At 37.9% G+C, this 27,892-nt stretch overlaps 2 protein-coding genes across 3 annotated transcripts in view; one reads left to right on the forward strand and one right to left on the reverse strand.

The window, feature by feature from the left end:
* The window catches only part of Fbxl13 (F-box and leucine rich repeat protein 13), a 254,266-nt gene extending 234,849 nt beyond the window's left edge, over positions 1 to 19,417 (forward strand). The window contains exon 22 of the mRNA XM_087206541.1: positions 821 to 19,417. The gene's annotated coding sequence lies outside the window, so the exon portion shown is untranslated. The remainder of the gene's footprint in view (positions 1 to 820) is intronic.
* The window catches only part of Fam185a (family with sequence similarity 185 member A), a 56,549-nt gene that overhangs the window by 12,672 nt on the left and 15,985 nt on the right, over positions 1 to 27,892 (reverse strand). The window contains exons 4-7 of one of the 2 annotated variants that reach the window (XM_004839728.4): positions 19,635 to 19,773; positions 9,805 to 9,846; positions 4,028 to 4,123; positions 855 to 989 (exon numbers count right to left, since the gene is read on the reverse strand). In XM_004839728.4, the coding sequence (XP_004839785.2) occupies positions 855 to 989; positions 4,028 to 4,123; positions 9,805 to 9,846; positions 19,635 to 19,773 (412 nt within the window). The remainder of the gene's footprint in view (positions 1 to 854; positions 990 to 4,027; positions 4,124 to 9,804; positions 9,847 to 19,634; positions 19,774 to 27,892) is intronic. The other variant, XM_021253961.2, reaches the window with a different exon arrangement.

A 27,892-nucleotide genomic window follows, 5' to 3' on the forward strand; every position in this document is an offset into this window, starting at 1 on the left:
GATTTTTTAATGTTGATTTTGTGTCCTATAGCCTGTGATTTTTAACCGGTTGCTTTCTTAACTTTCATGACATGTAAACATTTAAAACTGCAACTTGATCTTATGAACACACACACACAATACACACAACCTTTTTCTGGTGAATATCTGACAGGCAAGCTGGTAGCATTTAGTCTTTTTTTTTTTTTTTTTGGTACCGGGGATCGAACTCAGGTCCTTGCGCTTGCACAGCAGGCTGAGAAACTACTGAGCTACATCCCCGGCCCCCATTTAGTCTTATACGTGGTTTAATTTCAAAGTCCTTCTTGATACCATCCTGACAGAATTTAAAGGAAAATTTTACCAACATGTATTTTTGTAACCATTAAAAGATAAACATTTGTAAAAAAAAAAAAATAGCATCAGTTATCAATGCAACTGTATGCAATGAAAAATGTACAAAAACTATATACATTTGTGGGACTGAAAACTTGCTGTATGAAAGAGCAAGGTTATAATGTGTATCTCAAACTAAGTTCCTATTTAATAACTCAAAGTTAGCTTTAAATCTTACATTCTCTGTATTCAGCTGATTTTTAAGGTCAAGAATTAAAAAGCAACTGTTCCAGAAAATGTTTTAAATTAATTTTATCCAAGGACAGAAATAACGAGTGTTCCTCAATAATTTAATGAGGTCTTTTCAAACAAAATATCTGCATTATGTTACTGATAAGCAAATGGAAGAAAATACTGTCAGACACTAGAAAGTGACAATGGAGAAGAACGAAATGACTCATACTGCAGTTGACTATAGCGCATTTCCACTTATGTATGCCAACAGCTATTCATCACAAGGCAAAACACAGCCTCCTTACCAGTAACTGTCACACCAGCACATTTATGAACTCTAGCCATTTCCTGAATGTGGACTTCCGGGCTCACATCAACCTCCTTCCCTGACAACTGTAAGTATGCTTGAAGAGAAGATGGCACTTTGACTGTAACAGAGCCTGTAATAAATTTAAGAGAGAGTTTATTAATGCAAAGAAACCAAAGTACTAGAGTCTATTTCAAATTTGATTGAAAAGGGTAGCACTGCTCCTGGTCCACGGTTTTACTCCTCAGCATAGTTATTCAGACAGCAGAGCCTTTCCCTTACTCCTGGGTGGCCAGTTTCCTACTCGGAAGGCATCTACAGTAACTTTTGTCAGGAGTACAGGGCCACGGGACACGGTGAACCACAGCTCTTCATCTACCTATGTCCTATATCCTTACCCTGCTCCTCCATACCAGAAAGAGTAGTTTCCTACGCACGTAGTATATAGATAGTACTTACTTTCAATTCAACATTTACTAAGTGCCAGCCACTTAATCTCCATATCAACTTTATGGGATTGTATTATAATTCACTGCCATGTAACATTAACCCCAAAAAGACAGTCAAGGTGACATCCATGGGAATATTGTAGATTCCTTTTAGATTTTCCTTTTAATCTGCTTAACACATAGCTTAAATTGCCTTAAGAAGTTTTATATCTTCTCAGTCCTCCCAAGTTGAAGCTGAAAGATTAGGGTAAGACTGATAAACTCATATTTACTCCTCAGAAAATGTAAGGAGCAAAGCACATGACTGTATCCACTTATTCAAAATCCTTCCTAGGTTCAAATGTAATGTTCAAACTTGTAGAAGATTCTCCCTAACAACAGATATGAGGGCTTTAGGAAAAAAACAAAACAACCATGGAAAATTTCAGGATGAATAAAAGATACGTATTTTCCTATCAAAATGCTTTTAAAAGTAGAAAATAAGGATTTAAAAACTTTTTTTCTAGGACTTTATGTCTCTAAATATACCAAACATGATAATTTTATGTACCGTTTTTCTGCCCTTACATGAATAACATGATCTTAAATCTGTGAGATCTTTAAAAATGTTAAGCTGTGTAAATAGCTCATCTCTCTCTACATCTTTAAAAACAAAAGCCACCACTACCATACCTTTGGCTCTATGAATGAGGATTTCTCGTGCCCTGAAATCTTCCCTAATATCCCAGAAAAATATGCTCTCGTTATGTCATGAACCTATTCTCAACCTCATAAACTTCTGCATGGTTACTGACATCAACACTGCCCTCTTTAAAAACTCAAAAACAAAAGTAATAGTAACAGCACCACTTACTGTAGGCTACTAATATGAAGATTAGTGATTTTCCTGAGGACATGATCAGTGGGAAAGCTGATACTTTGAGCTGATTCCCAAGCCCCAAAACAGCCTTTCTGAATGAATAAGCTTGCCATATGCATTTTTTTTTCTGGTACCAGACATCGAACTCTGGACCTTGCACTTGCGAGGCAGGCACGGCATGCCATATGCATTTCTGCAAGGATAGAAATCAAGTGTAATTTTTTCCCACGTGGCAAAATGGTGAGACCTAAGAGACTCCAGTGCCCGGCTCTCAATCCTGCAGCAATGCAGTGGCAGAACTAGAATGGATTCCAGAAGTCTTTGTAACTACTAAGCAACAGAATCCAGAATAGCTTTCCATTACTCTAAAAAGTTACTGTTCCCAAGTATAGTGAGAACTTGGAAATGGGAGCTAAGACAGAAGTCTTTGTTTCCCACTATCTGTAAGGTTTTGCCAGTAACATGGTCCCAGTAGGAGAAAACACAAAAGTGTAATACTAATCAAATTTTGTAACATCATCTGTTGTTTCAATAGTTGCTGGAACAACATTCTAACTAGTGTGCAAAAATATTTTAAGTAGATGAAGAGTAATAATATTCAAAAATTTTAAAGATTTTGTTTGCTTTGTTTGGCTTATTTGCCCACAACACAAAAAAGGAAATAACTTTCATATAAGAGCTGCTTATTCAAAAATTTTTTACTCTGTTACTAGTTAATGTTTTGTCTCCTTGAGTCTTCATTAAAGAGTGCAATTATATGACTTACATGACATTTACAATACCTGACAGTATTACTGAAGCTCTTAGTTTAATGAGGACAAGATAATATCCTATCTTAATATGCCAGCAATAGCTTTAGTTCCAGACTTCTGTGTTTTGTAGTTTACTTTGACATAATGACAAGAGAACCTAGTTGGATAAACAGCTACTGAGTGAACATGAGTGAGAACTCGTTAACATCCTGGCTCTGAAAGGAAATACTTGCTGTCTTCTACATATATCCCTGTTCTGGTCAATATGCAAGAGCTGTAAGACTTTATTTTTATTTTTTGTACCAGGGATCCAACTTGGGTCCTTGCACTTACGGGGCAGGCAGAGGAACCAGAGCTAAATCCCCGCCCCATAAGACTTTATTTTTAAATTTCTATTTTTAAACACAGAGCTACAGTATTTAGCTTTCTGCACCCAAACCGCTTCAGCTCCTCTGGCCAAGCTACCCCACCCATGTCATGTGTCTCCATCCATGTGTGTGTGCATACAGGCACATGTAAGCTCAGAGTTAGCTTCCAGATGAATAAAAAGGCATACTGTTTGCAGTGAAAGACTTGTGCTCTTTGAATAAATTACTTGTATGAAGAATTAAATTATATAGTGAGACACATCGTAAGTATTGATTCTCCAGGAGGCAAAGTCAACAATCATCTTCCTAGTGATACTTTTATTTCGGGATCACACTTTGAAATATTACTCTGCAGTGATGCCCCAAGGAGGTCCTCTTCAGGCTGGCAGGAAAGCTTCTAATGATGGGAGCATTTTCCCTCCAAAGAATATTCTGTGTCAGACATAAGACTAAACAGAAAGACCCACACAGTAACATTAAACATTCCACAATAACAGATAGTCAAAATAATGCAGCATTTTTGTTTGTTTACAAAGAAAAAGATAGTCTTCATGGCCATCTGCCCCAAACATTTTAAGGATTATGGATCTAGGAGCTAGAAGACCGGCCTTTAAATCAGATTCTAAGAGAAGAAAGTTTCTTGAAGCCCATATGTCAGCACAGGTGATCTGACCATCCATTTCCTCTGCATTACATACAACCTTCCTTATTCCACGTGAAAAATACAGTGTTCTGGGGCTAACCTTTGTGAGATTTCAACTCCACTTTCCCCAGCTGGTTGACATAAACATCTATGGCACCCTCATGAGTTGAGACTTTTAGACACCCTGAAGACGAATCTGGGAGGAAAGAAGAACTGTAAGTATAATTATTCTTACTTGAGTAAGTAAAATTATAAACTTGAAATAAAAGGTTCTGCTTTGACATTAGAATACAAAGTTATGATGCTGCGCTTGCATGGCAAGCACAAGGTCCTGAGTTCAATCCCCAGTACTAGAAAACAAAACAAAACAAAAAACAAATATAGAATACAAAGCTAAGAATCTTGCGAAGTTTCATATTTTCCTTATTACAATGCCATCATTTTCATTAAAATGTAAAGAGTGTCAGAAATGTAGAAACCTACACCTAGACACCTGGTAAGAAAATCGCTATCTACCACAGTCTGAATAGTTTATCTCTAAACATTAACTCTAAAACCTAATCAGTAGAAGGACAGTATGCATGCAACAGACCCTGACAGCCAAGACCACTGCATGTCACCGATGTATTCTGTTTACTGTCATACTGATCAGATGACTCCACGAAAGGTGTTATTGCCTTCCTAGAGTAACAGAAAGAGGTGAGGGGAAGGGCCCTTGGAAGAGTGGAGCTTGTTTTTATCTATTGTTACTTTCCAAGTTTCTTGAAGGCACTAGGTAGATATCTTCAAGTCAGGTTAAGAAATAAGGTAGTCCTGATAATTCAGGAAGTCCTGATCCGACACTCAAATTCCCCTATGTTGTTAAGTGTGATTCACTCCAACATTTTAACTCAAGGAGAAACAGATGGAGTCAGAAAGAAGGAAGAAAAGGACACTGAAGAGTCAGTGCTCAGTGGCTTCCCCTTCTTCCTCAGCAAGTGAACCTTCCACTTAATATTTTATTCTCTATCCTCACAAGGCCAAAGCATGTTCTTTTTAGAGAAATCCATGTAAAGGCTTTTTTGGAGGGCAGGGCTGAGATCGAACCAAGGGGCATGCACACACTAGGCAGTCACTCCACCACTGAGGCCCAACTCTAGCCCTAAGTGCATTTTATCAGGAGCTCGGTGACTCCACAGAAGAGCCAAAGTGAGGAGTGTGGTGAAAACTGTCAAAAAGTGATAGTTTTTATAAAATATAGAAGTACAATCTTTGTCTATCTACAAAGAGTCAACATTTTTCTTTAGAAACATTTAAGTAACTCCAAACAAAAACAGTGACTTTGGAATAAACTTCAAAATCTAGCACCAAGAACAATTTATAATGTTTCCTATCTATACCAAAAAGGTCCCAATTTATATAGTTTTCAGTGTAAAAAATAAGCACTGAGGTTGGGAATGAAGCTGCTAGATATATGACATAAAGTAGCCAGAAAAGTGGATTTTTTTTTTTTTTTTTGGCACCGGGGATCGAACTCAGGACCTTGCTCTTGCGAGGCAGGCAGTGGCACCAGTGAGCTAAATCCCTGGCCCAAAAGTAGATATTCTGTTGCTTAGGTGCTAACAGAAACTCCTTTTAGAACCTCTTACTGGATTCGAAAAGAAGCCAAAAAGCACATTATATGGTTAAACAAAAAGAGTGGACTGCATAATGTGTATATTATCCCAGGATGAACAAAGTAAAATATGTGAAACATTAATTTAGTTTTTCTTACTTTCTTGGGGTTGGAGAGGGCACAAGATTTTTATGTAGCTCATAAATACTTCCGCCTCCCTCCCTCCTGGGAAATAAACACCGACTAAATAATTGCATCCTAAGCCACAAAGTAATTATATTTTTTTATGTTGTCAGTCTTGAGCTCTGATAATGGCTGGGGGTTATTAAAAAAATTAAAACTCAGGACATGTTTGGGAAAGAGAAACCAGAAGTGATAGGCAGCAAAATAAACCTTAATTTTCTTATTTTCTGTAATACAAATTATTAGAACTAAAATTAATTATCAAAAGTAAAATTAAGGCTTCGTGCAGATTTTCATTTTTTGGAGATTCATAGAGTACAGAAATTCTATAGCTCTTGGAGACAGCCTTCAGGGAAATATGCAAGTAAAGAGAAACTGTTAATCCAGATACTGGTAGGAATGAGTAGACTCCCACGCAGAATTATCTGTCATTGCAATTCAGGGCAAAGATCTTGTCAGTCTGACAAATCAATTGAGTTTTCCTGGAAAATTACATAGACAAAAGGAAAGTACTGATGTTAGTCACCAGCCCAACACTACATACATCCAAAAAACCCAGACATTTGTAATATACATTTTGTTAAAAGAAAAATAATGATGCTTGAATGGCTAAAGTTCCAAACTTTGCTATTTTCCTTTAGATAAAATAGAACAAATTTTTATAATTTTACCTCAATTTTCAAAATATAAAAGGCAACACTAAAGATATTTCTTGATTTCTGCAGCCTGATTCATACACTTTCAAAGTTATGCTAATTGCAAGAACAGGGGACACATTCTATATATGAGATATAAGGGTTTGAAAAGGCAGAACTTTTTTGGATTTTTATTAGTACATATTAGCAGTACATAACGATCCCTACATTTAAGGTGGGGAGTGGTATATGTGCGTAACACATCTTAACTCTTTTTCCATTCCCTTCCCCATCCCTCCCTCCATCTCTCGTTCCTTTCCCATTTGCAAAAGATCTATCTCCTGTTTCTTATTATCTGTCTTTCATTTTACTCTTTATTTATGCTTTGGGTTTTTCATATAACATATAGCACTGTAATATTTAAGTTTGTCTGTATGATTTATTTCACTTAGAATTATGGTCTCAAAGTGCATCTATCTTCCTATAAATGATTAAAATTTATCCTTTACAGCAGTTTAGTACTCCATTAGATACAAAATGACTGTTTATATAGAAAAGGATTCTAGATTCTAAAACCACTGTCACAAGAAACCAGAAACTTAGTGAGGTCCAAGATATAAGGTCTGTATTTTTTTAAAAGTTGTATTTTCACATATTACTAGCAATTAGAAATGAAAAATTTCAAAATTCTATTGATAATGTCAAAAACATGAATAAACTTAACAAATGATGTGCCAGACCTCTAGACTAAAAATTGCAAAACAGTACTGAGAGAAATTACAGAATATCTCAATAAATGGAGAGTTACTCTATTTTCATGAACAGAAGACTCAGTGTTGCTGAAGGTGAGTTCTCTCCAAACTGATGTAGAGAGTCAGTGACTCAGTGCTGACCTAAAAATAATCTCAAATGGATTTTTTGGGTAGAAAATCATAGGCCCTGCAATATCCAAATCAATATTAAAAGAACAAATTCAGAAGATTTCAACAACCTGATTTAGAGACTTACTATGATAAAGCTGCAGTAATCAAGATACTGTGGCTCAACAAACAAATCAGTGAACAGGAGCAAGAGATCAGTAGTAGACTGATTCTTATGCAGTCATTTGATTTTAGAAAAAGATCCTCAGAAAGAAAGTTTTTCCAACAAATGGTGATGTAACAACTTGCTATCCATATAGGAAAAAAATAAATCTTGACTTCTAACCCAAGCACAAAAATTAGAAATGGATCAAAGGTAAGAGCGAAAATGGAGGCAAATAAAAGATCTCTTTAGATCTATAAAAATAATGGGCAAATTAGACTTCATCAAAATTAAAATCTTCTCATCAAAATACACCATTAAGAAAATGAAAAGGCACCTAAGTGTGGTGGTACATGCTTATAATCCCAGCTCTTCATGACTGTATGTTGTTGCTGTATTTGGGGCGATGAGGTCTGTTACATCTCCTAACTTCAGCTTTCGGGGTGTCGTTCAGATTGGATAGGAAAAGGTTGGTGAGGAAGGCATGGAGAGAGCAGGATCCCTGACCTCCCTCCCCCAAACTCCCTGACTGTCACTTGTAAGTGTATATAATTTTTGTGTTTCTTGCTCCATTCCCTCATGCTGTCATCCTTTATCTGAAGTCCATGTGGGAAGGGGAGAATGCTGAATGTCACTGTATAGTTTCCTCAACTGTCCCAGCCATGTTGTACATAGATATGTCATGTTATTATATATATATATATATATATATATATATTTGAAAAAAAAAATAATCCCAGCTCTTCAGGAGGCTGAGGCAGGAGGATCACAATTGTAAGGCTAGCCTGGTCAACTTAGTGAGATCTTATTTCATAATGAAAATTTTAAAAAAAGGACTGGGACTATAGCTCAGTGGTAAAGTGCCTCTGGGTTCAGTCACCAGTACTACAATAAAAAGAAAGAAAGAAAGGAAGAGAGAATACAGACAAGTGAAAATATTAAAAAATAGTAACTGACAACTTGCACTTAGCATATTTTAAAAATTCCTGCAACTAAATAAAAATAAAAATAACTCAACTGAAAAATAAAGGGATAAAAGATACAAACAAAAACTTCACAAATAAAGATATACTAATGACCAATAAATATACACAAAAGTGCAGGCCATCATTATACATTAGGGAAATATAAATTAATACCAGAAATACATGCACATCAGAATGGGTGAATCTTAAAAGACTGACAATAATAAATGTTGGCAAGGATGTGGAGCACCTAGAATTCTCATACACTAGTCAGAAGACTGTAAAAGGGAACTTTAGGGAAAGGTCTGTTGGTTTATCATTTCATAAAACTAGGTATTCACCTGCCTCCTCAATGCTTCCACTCCTGCATATTTACCCATAAATATATATGGATAGATATCCAAAAAAGATAAAAAGACATGTATGAGAATGTTTATAGCAGCTTTATTTATAGTTGCCAAAAATTAGAAACACCCCAAGTGTCCAAGAACAGAATGGATAAACAAAGCTTTATCGTGGCCTGCATTCCTTTCTACGGCCTGTTACATTATCAAATAACAGGTTTTCCTGTTAAGGTATGAATGATGCATCGGTCCCTCACTAAGGCTCTGCTGTCCTGGGAACAAAGGTCCTACTCTCGCCATGTCTACAGGTGCCAGGCTCAGGTCTCACGTACTTCATCTCCCACCACTTTCCCCACAAGCTTTCCCTCCACACTTTGAAAACGATGCCCTCACGCCATCGCTAAGGCCTGCACTTGCTGTTCCTCTATGTGGGAGCTCTGTCCATAGTGTCCGACAAGCCTCTGCCATGATTCTGCCTTAGTTCAATGTCCCTGCCCAGACCCTTCCTCTTTGTCTAACTGAAGCACTTTCTGTTCCCCAGGCAATCTCTCTTCTCTTACCCTCTTCTGTTTCTTCACTGCACTTATCATGTTCTGAAGTTACCTTCCATTATTTACATGTCACTGTCTTTCTTCCCAGAACTCAAAGAAGGTGAGGCCTCTGAGCACAGCCTGTATCTTGTTGAACAATGTATTCCCCAGAACCTGAAAGAAGCTCTCACAGGCAACATGTTGACTAATCAGTTGCTAGCATACTCAGGTTTGTCTTCAAACATTAACAATTTGGGAACCCATATGCAGTGACACAATTTACATCCTTTTTTCAAAGCCTTAATGTAGATATTTGAAAGAACTCAAGGAATTTGTTCCATTTCTTAAGACCCGGTCAGGTCATTTTGAGTGGACATATTCATTGTTTGGGTCTAACTATTTTAGACTTGCTTGTCAGGATCTTATCTGTTTCACTAGCTGAATGAACTGTAAACTTTAATAAAGAAGGACAAATAGAGATACTGTCAGAAGTGGGCTGGGGCCGGAGATTTAGCTCAGTGGTGCCACCCCAGTACCAAAAAAAGAAAAAAAGAAAAACAAAAAAAGAAGTGGGCAAAATTTACTCACTAGGATCTTACGTACCTACTGTGATGTTACCCATCTTACTTTGTAATATTATATCACCTGGAAAAGAGAGAAAAAAAAATTTTATATATCGGGGTAATCGAGAAAAGAACTGTTATACAGAACCCTAAGATGGGGCTGGATACCTACAATGTTATTAATTAACACTATTACTTTTGTTGGCCATTTTTCTCAATGTCACAAATCCAGTCTGATATTTAGTTACAGTTCTGAAATAACTAGCTTTAGGCATCTATGCAAATTCTCTTCTTCCACTCCCAAAACCTAAACTTTTAGGGTATAACTACAAAACAAACCGCCATACCTCCTGGAAAACATGAAGGAAAAATAATCATACCTCTAAAGCCCATAAAAAAGGTATTTACTAGACACTTTCGACCTAAATATTAAAGTATTTATCAGGACAAAGACAAGTTTTGAGCCAAGTAACACTAAAGTAGTGACTGGAAAAAATAATTACTTTTATTTTTCAGACCAGTTCCCCTGTCTGTTAGATTAAAGTAGTTTCTGGGCCAAGAGCTGAAGTAGTTTGGGGTAAAAATAATGAATCCATGAAGGTATAACTAAGAAAAAAAAAAAACCTTCAAACCCTTTCAATGAAACTATATTTCCCAGACCAAATATAGAATATTAAAACCATTCTTCCCAGCCCCCTACTCTAATAACAAAAATAGTAGCACTTCTCTTTATATATATGTTTGTATATATAAGCACTCCTGGAATGAGAAACTCATTGTTACTTAAGCAAAGATGTAAGCAATAATATTACCTATGTAATTTCAAAACTACATGCAAAAGGAATAACGGTTGTAAATCAATTTAGGATAATCTCATTTGATATGTTTTGTAAATACTGATATGTATCACTACCTGGAAGAAAGCAAACATGACACTTGATTCATTTATCCAATAGCCAGATGAGCCTGACTGGAAAACTCTTTCTGAAGGCCTAACGTTCCAGCACACTTTATGTGAGTGTATGAACAAAGGGTACCTTCATGTGGGAATAAAAACATGGTTTGTACACAGAAGCTCATAAAATGATTTTCAAGTCTCAGTAAGTTACAAGGCTGTGAAGGTCTTGTTAAATGTGTTAAGTAAATATTATTTCATTGGTGTGCTCTGTATACGCTCTTCCAATTTTCAAACCCAGTAAATAGAGATTCCCCATCACATGTGAATTGTAGCCAAAGATCATGCTGCTTCCAAGATGGCACCCAATGATCCTGACTCCTGGTCTTCAGGGCCTGGTATTCCCTCTTTCCCTTATGTGTAGGCTGGCCCTTAGTAATTTGCTTTTAACAAAGAAAATCAGGACAAAGTGATGGGATGTCACTCCCAAAATTAGGTTACAAAAAGATCCTGGCTTACGCCTTTCCAATCCTCTCCTGTTCTTATTGAAGCCAGCTGCCATGTTGTCAACAGTGCTATGGAAGAGGCCCTTCTGGCAGGAGGGCCTGGCCAGGAGGCTCAGAAAGGACTCCTGCCAACAGCCACATGAGTGTGCACCACAGAGGAAGAAGATTCTCCTAACTGAACATTCACATGAGCCGATAGCCCTGGCTGCTTCCTGACAACAGCCCGGTCAGAGATCTGGGGGCGGATGGCCCTGCCGAGCCACACCCAGATTACTGATCCACTCACTAAGACAGTATTTGTGTTTGTGACTGCTATGTTCTGGGGCTATTTGTGGTAAAATAAGTAGCTAGTACAAATGCTGAAACCTGGAATGGAGTCCTGTCATAATATCTAAAAACGTGGGATTAGCTTCAGAGCTTGGCAGTGGCAGAGGTTTGAAGGATTTTGAAGAGCATGTTTGAGAAAGCCTAAGTTGCCCTGAACTGAGTTAGTACAAGCTGGAGTTTCAGCAGGCTTCCCGTGAGGATTCAAAAGGAGTGAGGAAAATGTTTTTGAAAACTGGAGGAAAAAAATCCTTGTTAAGTAGAAGCAGAAACTTTGCAACAATATCCACTTCAGTAATGTGGAAAATAGGAAATGTGCCTCATGCACAGAACAATATACAAATATTTCCAAGCAAAGTCCAAGTATTATAGGTGCTGGCTGTTTGTGTTCCATGCTGCATAAGGTAAAATGCAAGGGGTGGGGGGGAATGACTAACAGCAAAGGAGACTGCTAAAAACCAAAAAGGGCCTGGGCTTCAAAGCCATTCAGTCTCTCGAGATGGCAAGATGCTAAAGTTAAGAATGGTCTCCAAACAAAATCTGAAACCACAATGCTGTGAGAACATGGCTTCAAAGAGGCTGCAGGTGACTGTAAAACCTTTTGTTAAACCCCAGAAAGGTGGTATCTCATAGTATTGATCAGTTACACAAAAAGGTCTTTGAAAAGATTAAGGATGTACCTGACAAATGCTCTCAACCAAATGTGTCCCCTGGGAAGCTTGACCTTGCTATACCTCACATCTCTGCAGAAACTCGTATTTTCAGAGAGTTTTAGGCGTGGCTTTTGTCTAGTGAAATAAACACCAATGCAATTCACAGGAGCCTGACAAAGTTTTGGAGAGAAATCTATCAGCAAATACACGGCCATTATGGACAGGACAGCGACAGTACAAAGTGAAAAGAGACCACCATTATAAAGCCAGACCCCCGCCCATCCCCATGCTTGGGCTCCTCTGCATGTAGCCTTTTCTCTTTCCACTTCTCTGCATGTTGTGACACATCTAGGCGCCCCTCACCAAAGCACCAGCACTATGCTGCTTGGAACCTCCAGCCACCAGAATCTGGAGGCAAATAAACATCATTACTTATAAAGCACCTGAACTCAGGTGTTTTGTTACAGCAACGGAAAATAGACTAATACATGGGACACAAACCATTAAGGGTCCATGGGACAGATTGGTCATCCAAAACCTTCAAGGGTATTTGAGGGGATGCACACATGAAACATTACTAATTATTATAACTTAACATCCTAAGTGAACAGCATGAAAGAGGTACCAGAGCTGTTCAGAGGAAAGAGATGAAAATGACCTGGCAAGGACAGGGAGAAAGGATAGAAAGTATCGTCTGAGCTTGGATGTGAAACATGGATAAAATGTGCATATTGTAGGAGGGAAAGATTCCGGGAAAAAGAATCACACCAACAGGGGTTAAAAAGGCAGAAGTACATACACTATTCCTAAATCACATAGAGCAGGTAGGCTGGGGCACGAGGAAGCCTATGAGGACAGAAGTCATCTTTCTTATTCAGTTTCATATCTGGAGAGCTTAGCAAGTGCCCAGTATGTGGTAAATGCTATTTTTTATAAATGAAAAAGTTTGGAAAAGTGAGTAAAGAACAAACTGTAGTAGAACCACAGAGTTCAGGACTAGTGACCACCCTACATCAAAGGAATCAGTCAACAATTGGTAACCCAAGATGGATAACCAGGCAAGAACCTTGCGTGAGAGAGTGGCTACTCCATACTCCTAATTCTCTGTACTGCTTCTACCTTTTGTATATTTAAAGATGCAGCACAGCCCTGATATTTCTAATTTTAACTATTAATAAAGGACTATAATATAGTTTTACAGTCATTTAGCTAGTGACTTCAGTCACCTAGTCACAAACAAGTAGAACTTTATTGTCTTATATTGCATTCAGCAAATACAGTAAATATATAACATTTTAATGAAAATATAGGCTTTTGCAAAAAGCCAATCATTAATGCTTGTGATGAGGTTTCAAGAAAATAATGACTGTTAGAGCTAGAAAGCAAAAATTTAGGATCCACAAGGAATGATGACTAGTTCATAGTACTGTGGGACCTAGAGTTCCAGGCAACATCCCTCTCGAATGTTACAGTTATTATACCAACAGTAAAAACATAATGGAACAAAAACTATGCAAATAAGGAATATTTGTAAATATAGTTATAAAGAATATTTCAAAAATGTGTCAATACTGAAACATGAACAAAAATAAATTTTCAATGCATACCAAAATTATTTAGAAAATCTCCATCCTAAATAAAACCTTCTAAAATTATTAGACTATAATACAAAAGGGACTCTTGCCTCAAAAACTTTGTGGAGTGAGGTAGAATATTTTAAAATACATGAATCAACATTATTAGCAAACATTTCCTGTATTTTGGTTTCATTTATTTCACCTCCAATCAATGAAAATAATGAACAAATCAACTATTGGAGAGAAGTAAACCTTAGTAAAAGTTTCTTTCCAATAAAGCTGCCACCATATGTCTGTAATAACTATGTGTGTTGACGTTACTCTCAAGTTATACAACTCTCCCACAAATCCCAGTATTTGAGAAAATATATAGTTTTTCTTTTAATGCAACCCTTAATTTAGCATAGTCAGAGGGAATAAATAAACGATCAATTTAAGGATAAAAATACTGGTGTATTTTTCTTCAGCAAAAGAAATGTGATCATGGCCACACATACTCTCAAAATCAAGAGACATCAAATATCCTTAATGCTTAAGTCCTTTTTTGGTTTTTCTTAATGTAGGAGACAGGAAGGAAGTCACTCGCTACCTGCAAAACGTGATAAATACTACGAATATGGAGATAAAACATGATCCCTGCTCTTGGGGAGTTATAATTAGCAAGAATGTAGGTCAGTGGAAAGTCATGGTAAGGTGAGGATGCTTTAGTTGAGTACCAAAAGATTGCTAAAAGTCAACAGGATTTCTTTAAAAAGCATTTTAGGCAGAATATAAACAGCATTAACACTATGATCAAAGGCTCCAATCAAGAACTGAGAGGTATAAAATTGATTACGAACATATATAGAAAAAGTAAGAAATCATGTCATTCTGGAAAACAAAGCACAGGGTCAGAAGAGGGAAGTTAGGCAGGTCACTGAGACACAGCAAAGGGTTTGAATAAGGGAATTACACATTCAAGGTGCATCTCTCAGAATCTACTATAGCTATCGAGGAAGAGGGATTTGAGGAAATCAAGACTGGAAGAAAGTCACTGTTACAGCCCAGGCAAGAGATGACAGGGGTCTAAAGCAGATGAAGAGAAGCCAGGAAGAAAAAAATGCGGCAAAAGTAAGAAATACTCAAATGAGTGATAAAACCTGCCTAAACTTACTGACTGACCAGATGCAGGAGAGAAAGGAGAGGAATTTAGGGTGACTTACAGACGTTACAGCATGGGTGTTAGGACACAGTGACAGCAAACCTGCAAACGGGAATAAAGGAGGACAGTACATCATGCATGAGGTTGGGAGGCTGCAAAAGGAGGGGACAGAATCTGGAAACGTTGTTTGTGATGCCTGGGAAGTGCAAATGGCTGTGTCTACCATGCAGAAGGGTGTATGAGTTGGAAATCACATACAGAGATAAAGATTTGAATCATCAAGGGGCAGAGTGGTTAAGACTCAAAATGTGTAAGATGCCCAATGAAAAGCATGGGAGAGGCCTGGGGGTCAGTCCCCAGCCCTGGAAAAAGAGAAAGCAATGAAAGGAGGAAAGGAGGGCAGGAGAGGGCAGAAGGGAAATGAAAGGACGAGGAAAGAAGTGCAGAGAGATTGTAGAAAAGCAATTATAAATATGAGACATGACTGAGACTGCCGGTGCCCACCACCATATGTGTGCTTCTCTCCTTCCCTGCAATACACTCACTATGTATCTCACTCTCTGCAGTCATGAAGCCACCTGAAAACATTCTGTCTAAGGCTGAAGTCGTGTGTGCACTTGGAGTTTCTGAAACATCTTGCCTGGTCCCCTGTGTGATCTCTGCTTCTCACAGAAGCCATGGAAGCCACAAGATGAAGGTGGCAGCATCACCTTTAGGGAAGGAGCTGAGTGTCTGAATGTCTCCAAGGAGCTGAGCTGAGGACAAACCAACATCCAACCCATTAGTGCCGAGGGCTTATACAGGGCGTCTGGTCATGAGCAAAATACAGACAAGGAAGGGATCGTGTGCTCTTTCTTTTTTTCATGGAAACCTTAGAAGCCATACACTTAAGATAAGAGCACTGCTTTTATGGAAGGAGTCTAGTCTCTGAATTCTACCGTGGAGCTGAGCCAAAACACTCTATGAAACATCTGCATTTTGTGCCAGATGTCATGAGGCAGAAGGCAGTAATAAATGGTCCTGAAATTCAAGGGAACTACAATATAAAGCATAGCTAAAGCAAGGCATCTAGAGCAGGAATCCCTCAAAGTGACAATGGAATTTCCTGTTGTAATCAGGAAGCTCAACATGGCTGTGTGATTGAACGCTGTTTAATAGCATCTCCTACAGTCAAGAAATCAGGACCAAATCCTTGATATTTTAATAATTAACTTGTAGTTGAGAGTAAACAGTGAGACATTTCTAAGCCTTGCTTTCCTCATCTATAAAGAGCCAACTGTCCACTAGAGAAAGGGCCTGGCTAATTTAGGCACTCACATATCTGCTTTCCAATAACCACCCACCTCCTGGCACTAGGGCTCCACATTCATATACTTACTGAAGTCTATGAAAAAAGACATTATATTTATGTAACAATGGGCTTTTACATCTATATGTTGGATTTTTCCAACTCTAACTGGGAAAAAAAATAATCACTTTAAGACTTGATTAAGAAAAAAGAGCCAAACTAAATAAATCCTAAACAAGCAGGACTTACAATGAATATATTCTCCAAGTTGGCTTTCTGTAAGCCAGACATTCAGAAGTAGCAACATATTTTCCCATAACACAAGTTTTAAGATTCCGAGCCAGCTTGTTTAAACACACCTAACTTACATTATACAGTATAACCATCAGCATGGAGAACAGAGAATTCACTGAAATACGCATTCAGAGTTCCCGCGTGGGAGGGTCCTTGGAGAAAAGCCCTCCCCACTAACCCTAGTAGCTGCACACACGGACTTCCTTTCACACGCCATGATCTAGTGCTCTTACCTACCACCATCCGGAGCTGAAACTTCGCTGGCCCTTTTGCACCATCTCACCCCCAAATTCCAGACTTCACTAGCATGTCCACATTACCCCTTAGGGCAAGGGAAAACAGAGCCGAACAGCATGGAAGTGTTTCTACAGCCGCTGATCAAATTGTTCCCTCCCCTCCTCCTGCTCACTGGGGTACCTGTATTGGAAAAGGAGCTTCAGGAACAGCTGAGAGTGCACTGTGTTGAGGCAGGGTGACAGTGGGCATGAGATGAGGTGGGGGTTGTGTCCCAATGGGGTGGTAGTGACTGAGGAAATGAGAAAAGGGCATTCAATCCTTCCGCTAGGCTGTGTGTTCTTTAAGGACAGATATCATCGCCTTTCAACTCTGCAAACCCAGCACCCAGTGGGTGGTCCATACTATGATGAAAGAATGATAAATGCGACTGCAGCTGAAGCTGACAGCCACCATTCAGAGCCCCCTTTGTACCTGGAGGCTTATTTTCCTAACTGTGGCGACACTGTCAGCAGACGGCCCTCTGCTGTCAGCCCTTTTTGGGAACTGCCTCAGCTGAAGCCATCTGGGCCCCAAATCACACTCCTTCCTAGGGCTGTGGGCATCTAAGGGCCAGGGACATAAAAGCCCAGCCCCCTCACCCCAACCTCAGATGAATCTGAGGGACCATCTCTGCTTCAGAGCTGCTCCTCGGGTTGCTGCCAAGGAAACACAGTCCAACTTCTCCCATGGAAAGTGGGCTTCCTCCCCTTAGTAAATGTGCTGTACTCTGATTCCTACCTCACAACGTCTATTTTCAGGAAAACTCAACCTGAGACAACAGTCAAAACATGAACTTGGGTTCAAACCATGTAGGGAAATGTATTTGACTTTGCATTAAAGGTCAGTAAGTATTAAAAGGCTTTACAAAAGCTAAAGAAGAAATTCTTGTCCCTGGCAGTGTTTCCTTTTTAGCTGTGTTAAGTAATCGACAGACCCAGAGTACTTTGAGAACTTCCTGAAGAAAGTACACATTTTATTATCATGTACCCAACTAGCAATGAACTACCACAATCAAATCTGATCTACTTTAAAAGAAAGCAAAGAAAGTAAAAGTTCACGCAGTTAGGGTAAATATGGTATAAAGCAGTACAGAGAACAGAGCTGTTCCCTGTGGTGTTAATCAACATCTGACTCGATAAAGAATTGCTTTTTCACGAAAAACCCCTCCATGTATTAGGTATAGAACTTTCAATTATGACTAATATAAAAATTTAACACTTATGCAGATCATTTTTAAAGTATGAGTTACAAATTACCAAAACCACTTAATATACCCCTAAATAAAAATTGAACAAAACATTTGATTTTCTGGTTACAGCTCCACATTTACTCAAGCTATTTGGGGCCTAATTAATACCTTAATCTGTAAGAATGGTTATTAAATCATTAAATTGAGCCTCCAGAATTATTCCAATTATATAAGTACTCTTTTTTGTTAGACTTTTTTTTAAACTAGAAAACTTGCAGACTTGCTACACAGCATGGTTAGCACTAACCATGCTGGATGGTTTAGATCTAGAATGTCCCCCAAACCTCCTGCATTCTGAGGTAGGGCTGTTGGAAGGTGATTGGATCATGGGGGTGCTGTGCTCATCAGTGGATCAGTGGATTAATCTCCTGAGGAGTTCGGAGCTAACCTTGCTGTTAGGAGGTGGGGCCTGGCTGAAAGGCGGTCACTGGATGCACTGCAAGGTGCATCTCCCTGCCTGGCTCCTCTTTTGTCTTTGCTTCTTGGCAGCTATGGGATGAGCAGCTGGTCCCTCTCTGCCCAGCCCTTCTGCTATGCCCTTTTTGCTCTGGGGCCGGCCTACCATGCACCAAAACCCATGAGCTAAATAAACCTCTCCTCCTTTAAGTTGTGGGTGTTGGGTATTTTTGTACCAGTGACGAGAAAGTGACTAAGACACCAGGCTTGCTAATGCCACCTAATAATTTGTGCTCACTACTAAAATCTGGGGGGTTGTCAAAGTGTATCGATACCAATGTTCAGCTCTACTACAGAAGTGAAATGAGTGGGCCATATATGGAAAAGGTCAAGTCTGTACTTGCTGGAATATGGCCCAAGAGGTATTTAGCAGATATGCATATACTGTAATTCTTCCCAGGATAAGTGATTCTTAATTCTATCTGAATATATTTCAGAAAACACACCTACATTTGAATCATCTGCTCTGTGGAAATGTAAGCAGCAGGCTGAGTGACCCTGAACACCAGCAAATCCTGGCCATAGTACCTCACCATTATGCCCTCTCCTTTTCTTTCAGTAACCCAAGCAGGATATAATATTGCTTGTCTGCAGGCACATGTTTTGGAATTTACAAGAGGACACTTCATTAAAAAAAAAAAAAAAAAAATGGTGGGTGCCCAGAGGACCTGGGGCCAATACAAACACACATACAGCATTTTAGCCAAAATTAGTGTCACTGAGTTGCTATAATTAGACTGCACTGAAATGATTCATTAATTCAAACTTCTGCTCTCCAATCGTAACATAAAAGCAACTACTCAAACCTCACTTTTAATACTGCTTTTATTTCATCTTCTGTAAATATTTCCTCATTCTTCATTTCTATTATAAGGGTATGTATTAAAAATCAGAATGATGGGCCAGGGATTTAGCTCAGTGGTTCTGCCACCTGCCTTGCAAGCACAAGGTCCCCAGTTCAATCCCTGGTACCAAAAAAAAAAAAAAAGAAAAATCAGAATGACTACTTTCTTCATATACCACAGCATAAACCATTTCCTGTCAAAATTAAATTAGCTTATGAGTCATTTCATTTTCATATTTTAGCCATTTACATGGCTAGTCTGCAATTAATTATTTAGAAGGCCAGTTTCCTGATCTTTCAACTACAGTCATCTCTTAAAATTTATGCTATGTGGAAAGTCTGAAATTACTAGGTCTTTTTTACTTACCATGAATGCTTCCTAATGCAATATCCCCAGCAGCAGAAGACAGAAATGATGATTCTGTGTACAGATACTTGGCTTTCAGCAAACCATCTTCAGTAGATATATTAACACAACTTCCCTGAAGTTTATCTATGGTTACAGACTAGTAAGAGAAAGACTCAGTTCATTATAAAGTAATAATGGGAAAAAAGCTAAAATGGTAACTATGGAACTAGTGGACAACCAGGTAAGTTACTACCTAGTACATAATCACTTTATTGATTCTGGTTATCCAGCTCTAATAATAAGGTTGTGAGCAATATGCAAACATGCATTTTCTATAGATTGTGAATAGACCCAATATACATCCACCATTTGTTCAGGTCTTCTGGAATTTCTCTTAATGATGTTTTACATTTTCTATTTAGAATTCTTTATCTGTTAGATTTATTCCTATTTGATATTTTTAAGCACATGCATAATTATATTCTCTACAAGAGTTTTTATTTGCTCCCTTCTAATCCTTAAATTAGTATTTCCCCCTGCTCTTTGACTCTGTTCCTTGCTCTGGCCTCCAATTCCATGCTGAATAGCAGCTAACAGATGGAATAGCAGTCATTTTTATCTCACTATTTTTTTTTTTTAGAATTTTTAAAAAAATTTTTTATGTATATCCTTTTATTGGTACATTTTAGGGGTACAACATAATGACATTCATCATTGGAGATATGGACCTTTACATAATCTCTCTTGGTTCTTATTTTTCCCCCTTCCCCTACCCTCCCTTCAACCCCTCCAACCCTCCCTGTTTACAAAGACTGTGTTTCCATTATTTCGTTTTCTCATATTAATTCCATTCCCTTCTTTACTTTCCCCTACCCCTCCCACTTCCCCCTCCCCTTTGCCCTTTGTCTTCCTATTTCACATTATCTATTATACCTTTTAGTCCTTATTTACACTTTCAGTTTCTCACACTAGAGAAACTATTTGGTATCTACACATGTGTGTCCTGTTTATTTCACTTAAGAGTATCGTCTCAATGTGCATCCATTTAGCAATAAATGTCTCTAATTTCTCATTTTTGATGGCTGAGTAGTACTCCATTTTATTTAAAAAACCACATGTTCTTGATCCAGTCTCCAGTTGATGGGCAATTGGGCTGTTTCCAAGTTTTAGCTATCACAAACTGCGCTGCTATGAACATGGGTGCACATGTATCACTGTGGTATGATTCTTTTAATTCTTTGGGGAAGATCCCCAGCAGGGGAATAGCAGGGTCAAATGGGACTTCCAGTCCTAGTTCTTTGAGGTATCTCCATACTGATTTCCACAGTGGTCGCACCAGTCGACACTCCCATCAGCAGTGGAGCAGGGTTCCTCTTTCCCCACAGCCCCGCCAGCATTTGTTATTGGTTGATTGCATCATAGCAGCCATTCTTTCTGGAGTGAGGTGGAATCTCAGCATTGTTTTCATTTGCATCTCTCGAATGACCAGTGATGTTGAACATTTTTTCATGTATTTATTTGCTATTTCTACTTCTTTAGCTGAGAAATGTCTGTTCATTTCAGATGCCCATTTTTGGATTGGGTCTTTAAATTTGGGAGGTCTGATTTCTTTTAAGTTCTTTATAGATTCGAGATAGTAGACCTTTGTCTGAGGAAGAGCAGGTGAAGATTTTTTCCCACATTGTGGGTTGTCTCTTCACACTGCTGGTGGTTTCTCTTGCTGTGCAGAAGCTTTTTAATATGAAGAGATCCCACTTGTTGATTGTTTGTGCTAGTTCACGGGCAACTGAGGTTTTGTTCATAAAATCTTTTCCTACCCCAATGTCTTCAAGACTTCTACCTAACCTCTGTTCCAGCCGGTTCAGTATTTCTGTTTTGATATTCAGATCTTTAAGCCATTTTGATTTTAGATTAGGGCATGATGAGAGATATAGGTCTAGTTTTAGTCTTTGGCAAGTTGGAACCCAATTTCTCCAGCACCATTTATTAAAGAGGCTATCTTTCCTCCAGCAAGGGTGTTTGGCTCCTTTGTCAAAGATGAGGTGGCTGAGTGTGTCTGGCGTTGTTTCTGCATCTTCTAATCTGTTCCACTGGTCCTCAGGTCTGTTTCTTTGCCAGTGCCATGCTGTTTTTATCACAGTAGCTTTGTAGTATAGTTTCAAGTTGGGGATTGTAATGCCCCCTGCCATGTCTCTGTTACCTAGAATTGCTTTTGCTATTCTAGGTCTCTTCTTCTTCCAATGAATTTTTGGGTTGTTTTCTCAAGATCCATGAAGTATGCTGCTAGGATTTCAACTGGAATTGCATTGAATCTATATAGCAATTTTGGAAGTAAAGCCATTATCACTATGTTGATCCTTCCTACCCAGGAGCAAGGGATGTCTTCCCATTTTCTGATATCCCCTTCAATATCTTTTTTCAAAGTGCTATAATTTTCAGAGAAGAGGTCTTTGGTTTCTTTTGTTAGGTTGATTCCTAGGTATCTCAGTTTTTTGGATGCTATTGTGAAAGGAATTATTTGCCCTATTTCTCTTTCAGTGAGTCTGTCATTGGTGTAGAGGAAAGCTATTGATTTTTGTGTGTTGACCTTGTAACCAGCTACTTGACTGAATTTGGTTATTAAGTCTAGAAGACTTTTGGTGGAGTTCTTGGGGTCTTCTGTATAGAGTATCATGTCATCTGCAAATAATGACAATTTGACTTCTTCATTACCTATCTTTATTCCTTTTATTTCTTTCTCTTGTCTAATTGCTGTGGCTAATGTTTCCAAAACTATATTGAACAAGAGTGGTGATAGTGGACATCCTTGTCTTGTTCTTGATTTTAGTGTGAAGGGATTTCAGTTTTTGACCATTTAGTATGATATTGGCTGTTGGTTTTGCATAGATGGCTTTTATCAGATTGAGGTAGAGACCGTCTATTCTGATTTTTTGTAGGTTTTTATCATAAATGCATGTTGGATTTTGTCAAATGTTTTTTGTGCATCTATTGAGATGATCATATGGTTTTTGTCCCTGGCTCTACTGATATAGTGTATTACATTGATTGATTTGCATATGTTAAACCATCCCTGCATCCCTGGAATGAATCCCACTTGGTCAGGGTGTATGATGTTCTTCATGGTTTTCTGCATTCTGTTTGCCAGTATTTTATTGAGGATTTTTGCATCTATGTTCATTAGTGAGATTGGCCTATAGTTCTCTTTTTCAGTTGGGTCTTTCTCTGCTTTGGGGATCAAGGTGATGCTTGCTTCCAGGAATGATTTTGGGGGTACTGCTTCCCTTTCAATTTCACTGAAGAGTTTAAACAGTAGTGGCCGTAGTTCCTCTATAAATGTCTTATAGAATTCAGCAGTGAAGCCATCAGGACCCGGGCTTTTCTTGGTTGGTAAGTTTTTAATTACATTTTCAATTTCATTGATTGATATTGGGTTGTTTAGAATTTTTAAGTCTTCTTCATTCAACTTTGGTAATTCACACATGTCTAGGAATCTGTCCATTTCTTCTGTGTTTTCCATCTTGTTGGCATATAGGTTCTAGAAGTAGGTATTGATGATTCTCTGGATTTCTGCTGGGTCTGTTGTAATTTCACACGTTTCATTCCTAATTGCATGGATTTGGGCCTTTTCTTTCCTTTTCCTGATAAGGTTAGCTAAGGGTTTGTCAATTTTGTTGATTCTTTCAAAGAACCAACTCTTGGCTTCATTGATTTTTTGTATTGTTTCCTTTGTCTCAATTGCATTGATTTCTCCTCTGATCTTTAAAATTTCCTCCCTTGTATGAGCTTTGGGTTTGTCCTGCTCTTCTCTTTCTAGAAGCTTGAGGTTCAGCATCAGGTTGTTTAATTGGGCACGCTCTGTTTTCCTAATATGATTATTCACTACTATGAATTTCCCTCGTAAGACTGCTTTCATTGTGTCCCATAGATTCTGATATGTTGTACTGTCATTGTCATTTAATTGAAGGAACTGTCTGATTTCTTCTTTAATTTCCTCTGTGACCCATTGGTTATTCAGAAGTGTGTTGTTCAATTTCCATGTGTTTATGAAGTTTTTGCAGTTTCTTTTGCTGTTGATCTCCAATTTCATCGCACTATTGTCTGATAATATACAGGGGATAACTTCAATTCCTTTGCACTTACTTAAACATGTTCTATGTGTGAGTATGTGGTCTATTTTGGAGAATGACCCATGTGCAGCTGAGAAGAATGTGTATTCTGATTTTGTGGGGTGGAACACTCTGTAAACATCTGTTAGGTTCATTTGTTCAAGAGTTTGATTGAGTTCTAGTATTTCATTGCTTGTTTTTTGTCTAGTTGCTCTATCTATTTGTGACAGTGAGGTATTGAGATCCCCTACTACTATTGCATTAGTGCTTATATGATTTTTCATGCCCGTTAGTATTTGTTTTATATAGTTGGGCATACAAGTGTTTGGTGCATAGATGTTTATGATTGTCATCTCTTCCTCTTGGATTGTGCCCTTTACAAGGATGTAGTGTCCTTCTTTGTCTCTCTTAATCAGTGTTGGTTTGAAATCTACTTGATCTGCAAAGAGGATAGCTACTCCTGATTTTTTTCGGGTTCCTGTCACATGGAGTATTGTTTTCCACCCTTTAACTTTCAGTCTGAGTTCCTTTTTGAATTAAGTGTGTTTCTTGTATGCAGCATATTGTTGGATCTTGCTTCTTGGTCCATTCCGCCAGTCTATTTCTTTTGATTGGTGAGTTGTGACCATTAACATTGATGGTTATAACTGACATGGATTGAGTTATCATTGTCATGACTTTTTATTTTTGTTTGATCCTCCCCCTTTGCTTTTAATTTCTTGTCGTGCCGGTAGATTCATTCTGCTGGGCTTCCTGGGGTTGTGATCCTTGTCTTTTCCTAGGATTTTGTCTAAAAGTTTTTCAAGTGCTGGTTTGGTATTCATGAAGTTCCTAAGGTGCTCTTTGTCATGAAAGTATCTTATTTCACCATCAATTTTGAAAGATAGTTTTGCAGGGTACATCAATCTGGGTTGGAGGTTGTTTTCCTTTAGGGCTTGAAACACATCACTCCAAGCTCTTCTTGCCTTGAGGGTTTGCACTGAGAGGTCTGCTGTGATTCTGATGGGCTTTCCTTTGTATGTGATTTGTTTCTTTTCTCTAACTGCTTGTAGAATTTTGTTGTGTTGGGTCTTTGGAATCTTACCAATCATATTCCTATGTGTAGATTTTTTTTGATCAAGGCTAGTTGGAGTCCTATATGCCTCGCTTATCTGTATGTCAAATTCTTTTCCCGTTTGGGAAGTTTTCTGCCATCACTTCTGTAAACAGTTTTTTTATGTCATCTGCACTCTCTCCTGTTTCTTCATTGACTCCAATCAGTCTTATGTTATTTTTCTTTGCATTGTCTAGCAGCTGCTGGATTGATTTTTTGTGGTCCCTTACGATTTTAAAGAATTTTTTCTTTTCCTGGTCACTAATTGCAATCTTATCATCTTTATCTGAAATTCTGTCTTCACATTGGCTCATTCTGCTGCATAGACTTTCAATGGAGTTTTTAATCTCCTGGAAATTTGTTTGCATCTGTTTTATGGATTCCATTTGTTTCCTATGTTGGGATTCCATCATGCTCCTCAGCTCCTCTATTTTTTTATCTGTATCCTCTCTAGATTTATTAATCATGTCTTGCACTATGGGCACGATCTTTGCTGTTTTGTGAGAAATTATTTCTGATTTCATTTTTTCCAGATCCTCTTTCGTTGCTAGTTCAGGGAGTCCAGGTGGTTGAGTATCAGAGTGTTCCATCTCGTTTCCCTTTGGGGTTGCTGTAGGTGATCTGCCAGTCTGGTTCTGTGGCTTGTTTACCTGTCTTCTCATTTTGATACATGGGGGGGGGGGTAGGGTGGGTCTGTGTTCCTGGCGCCCACGCAGCTCACCTCCTCTGGGCTCGGAGCCATTGCATGCCTATCCGGAAGCTTCCTCTATGCTGGGAGCCGTAGCACGCCTACCCAGAAGCTTCCTGCTACCTGCGAGCCGTGGTGCACCGGTCTGGAAGTCTCCTCTGGGCTCGGAGCCGTGGCACGCCTACCTCTCACTCTTGCTCTACCAGGAAAAGCTTACAACTCTTTAATATTTAGCATGATGTTTGCCACAGGTACTTTTTATCAGATTAAGGAGGCTCACTCCTATATCAGATTTGTTTTATTGTTGCTCCTGTGTAAATCATAAATGAATTTTGAATATTAGCACATATTTTATGTGATTCTATTGAACTATCATGATTTCTTTCCTTTAGTATGTTAACATAGTGAATATAGTATTTCTAGAATGTTTCCACTTTACATTTACCACAGTAGTACCTTTCTAATGAACAAAATGGAAGAAATTCTATATTTATTCTTAAATTTCCCTAACAAAATTCAGTATGTACTTATGTCTCAAATACTGCTCACACTGTAAAATGAAGGAGTCTAGTTAAAGATTCTAAATCAATGCTATGGTACTTTAAACAAATGTAAGTGTTAATCTAAAATGGTTGACATAAAAACTGAATTGCCAGGAAGGCTTAGCAGTTTTGTCCAGAGACAATTTAAGCAGTGCACTGGGGTGTTTACAGAACAGGCATCACTGTTTTAACACATTTGGCATTAGTTGTCATCGTTCTTAATGAGTCCTTCAAAACTTACGAGTTCAAACTGTTATCTAACAAGAATTGGGTTTCAAAAATACTAAAATAGGGGCTGGGGATTTAGTTCAGTGGTACCGTCCCTGCCTCACAAGCACAAGGACCTGAGTTTGATCCCCAGTACCAAAGACAAAACAAAACAAAAAAGCCAAAAAACTAAAAATTTTAAAGGATGAAAAAAAGTATATAAAAAAGTAAGAAAAATACCCAGAGGGTTGTATGGGAAATAAATTAGAATCTCTTTCCCTTCTGGATTTAAAATACAGTGACTTTCCTTTTTAATGAACAGTCATGAAGTATTCAATGTACACATAATAGCTTCTTAGCTATTACAGTTGCTTCTAAGGTAATTATGGGTTGATAGGAATACTTATTTTAAATCTAATTTCAATAAATCTGTCAAAGAAAGACAGGTATTTTACCCACAGCCAGACTTGTGAGAATACAAATATTTTCTCTTTCTTTAGCCATATAGTAAAGGTATGAAATTCCTTTTTAAAATGCCTTTTACCTATACCTTCTTCATTAAAAGTTGATTTATGCTTATGGTTTTACTTCTCTAAGTTTTTCCCATGATACAGGCAACAAAATGAGAATATTCTGGATTTTTATAGTAAGACTTTTTTAGGGAACACCAAAAGATAAATGTTGAACGAATATTTGAAACTTAATTGAACTGGCAGTGGGGAACTTCTGGTTAGATTCCCCACAAATAAACCCTTCACAACACTCCTAATGAGTATCTGGAAAATTCCAAGAATATATGCTATTCATTAAACATTAAATATTATACTCCCCAGAAAGCTACATAAATATATTGCCCTACCAAAGCAAATGAAGCAACATCCCCACAACACAATATAGTTATTTTAACCAATCACCCCATAATATTTAAAAGAAACTTGAAATCCACTGAGGGTCACTTATAATGCACTGTATCAGATACCAACTAGAACAACTAAACTTAGGATATCACAATTTACAGCAAAAAATTGAGGTTCTGATTCATAGTTGTTAATATTAATGGAAAAAAGTATCACAAGTAGACAGTAGATTATTGAAAGATGGAACAAAAAAAGAGATAAAAAAAATCAATACCTTCCTGACAGAGGTATTGCTATAAATTAATTTTCTACATAAGCAGAAATAATTTTCTAAGTTTCCTATAAATATGTAGTATATAGTTATTAAAAAAACATGAACACTTTAAGGATAGTGTGGGTTTTGCAGCTCACACTGAGAAAGGAAAACTCAGAATTATTCCATCAATGCATTCAATAGTCAGATGAAATGGATTTCTTAAAAAAAAAAGGAAATGAATTTTTATATTCTCTTCTCAGTTGTAAAACTAAATCAGGATACTGAATTTCAATGACACAATTTAAAAACAGCTAGATAAATAACAATGCTATTGTTTCTAGTGCTCATGTTGACTAAGCAAAGCAAAAACTACCATCTCTGTTTTCTGACTATGAATCTAAAACTCAGAGTAGAGACAGGACTAGGGAACTTATCTTTCCCACAATTTCTTCACCTTCCTCATCATCATTACAGTAAGCACTGCATGAGTTGTGATAAAAAAAATTAAGGTGAGTATTTAAAAATTT

Source organism: Heterocephalus glaber, unplaced genomic scaffold (genome assembly GCF_053883595.1).
Source record: "Heterocephalus glaber isolate CG9 unplaced genomic scaffold, H.glaber_assembly_v1.0 deba00000676, whole genome shotgun sequence".
Classification (NCBI taxonomy): Eukaryota; Metazoa; Chordata; class Mammalia; order Rodentia; family Bathyergidae; genus Heterocephalus; species Heterocephalus glaber.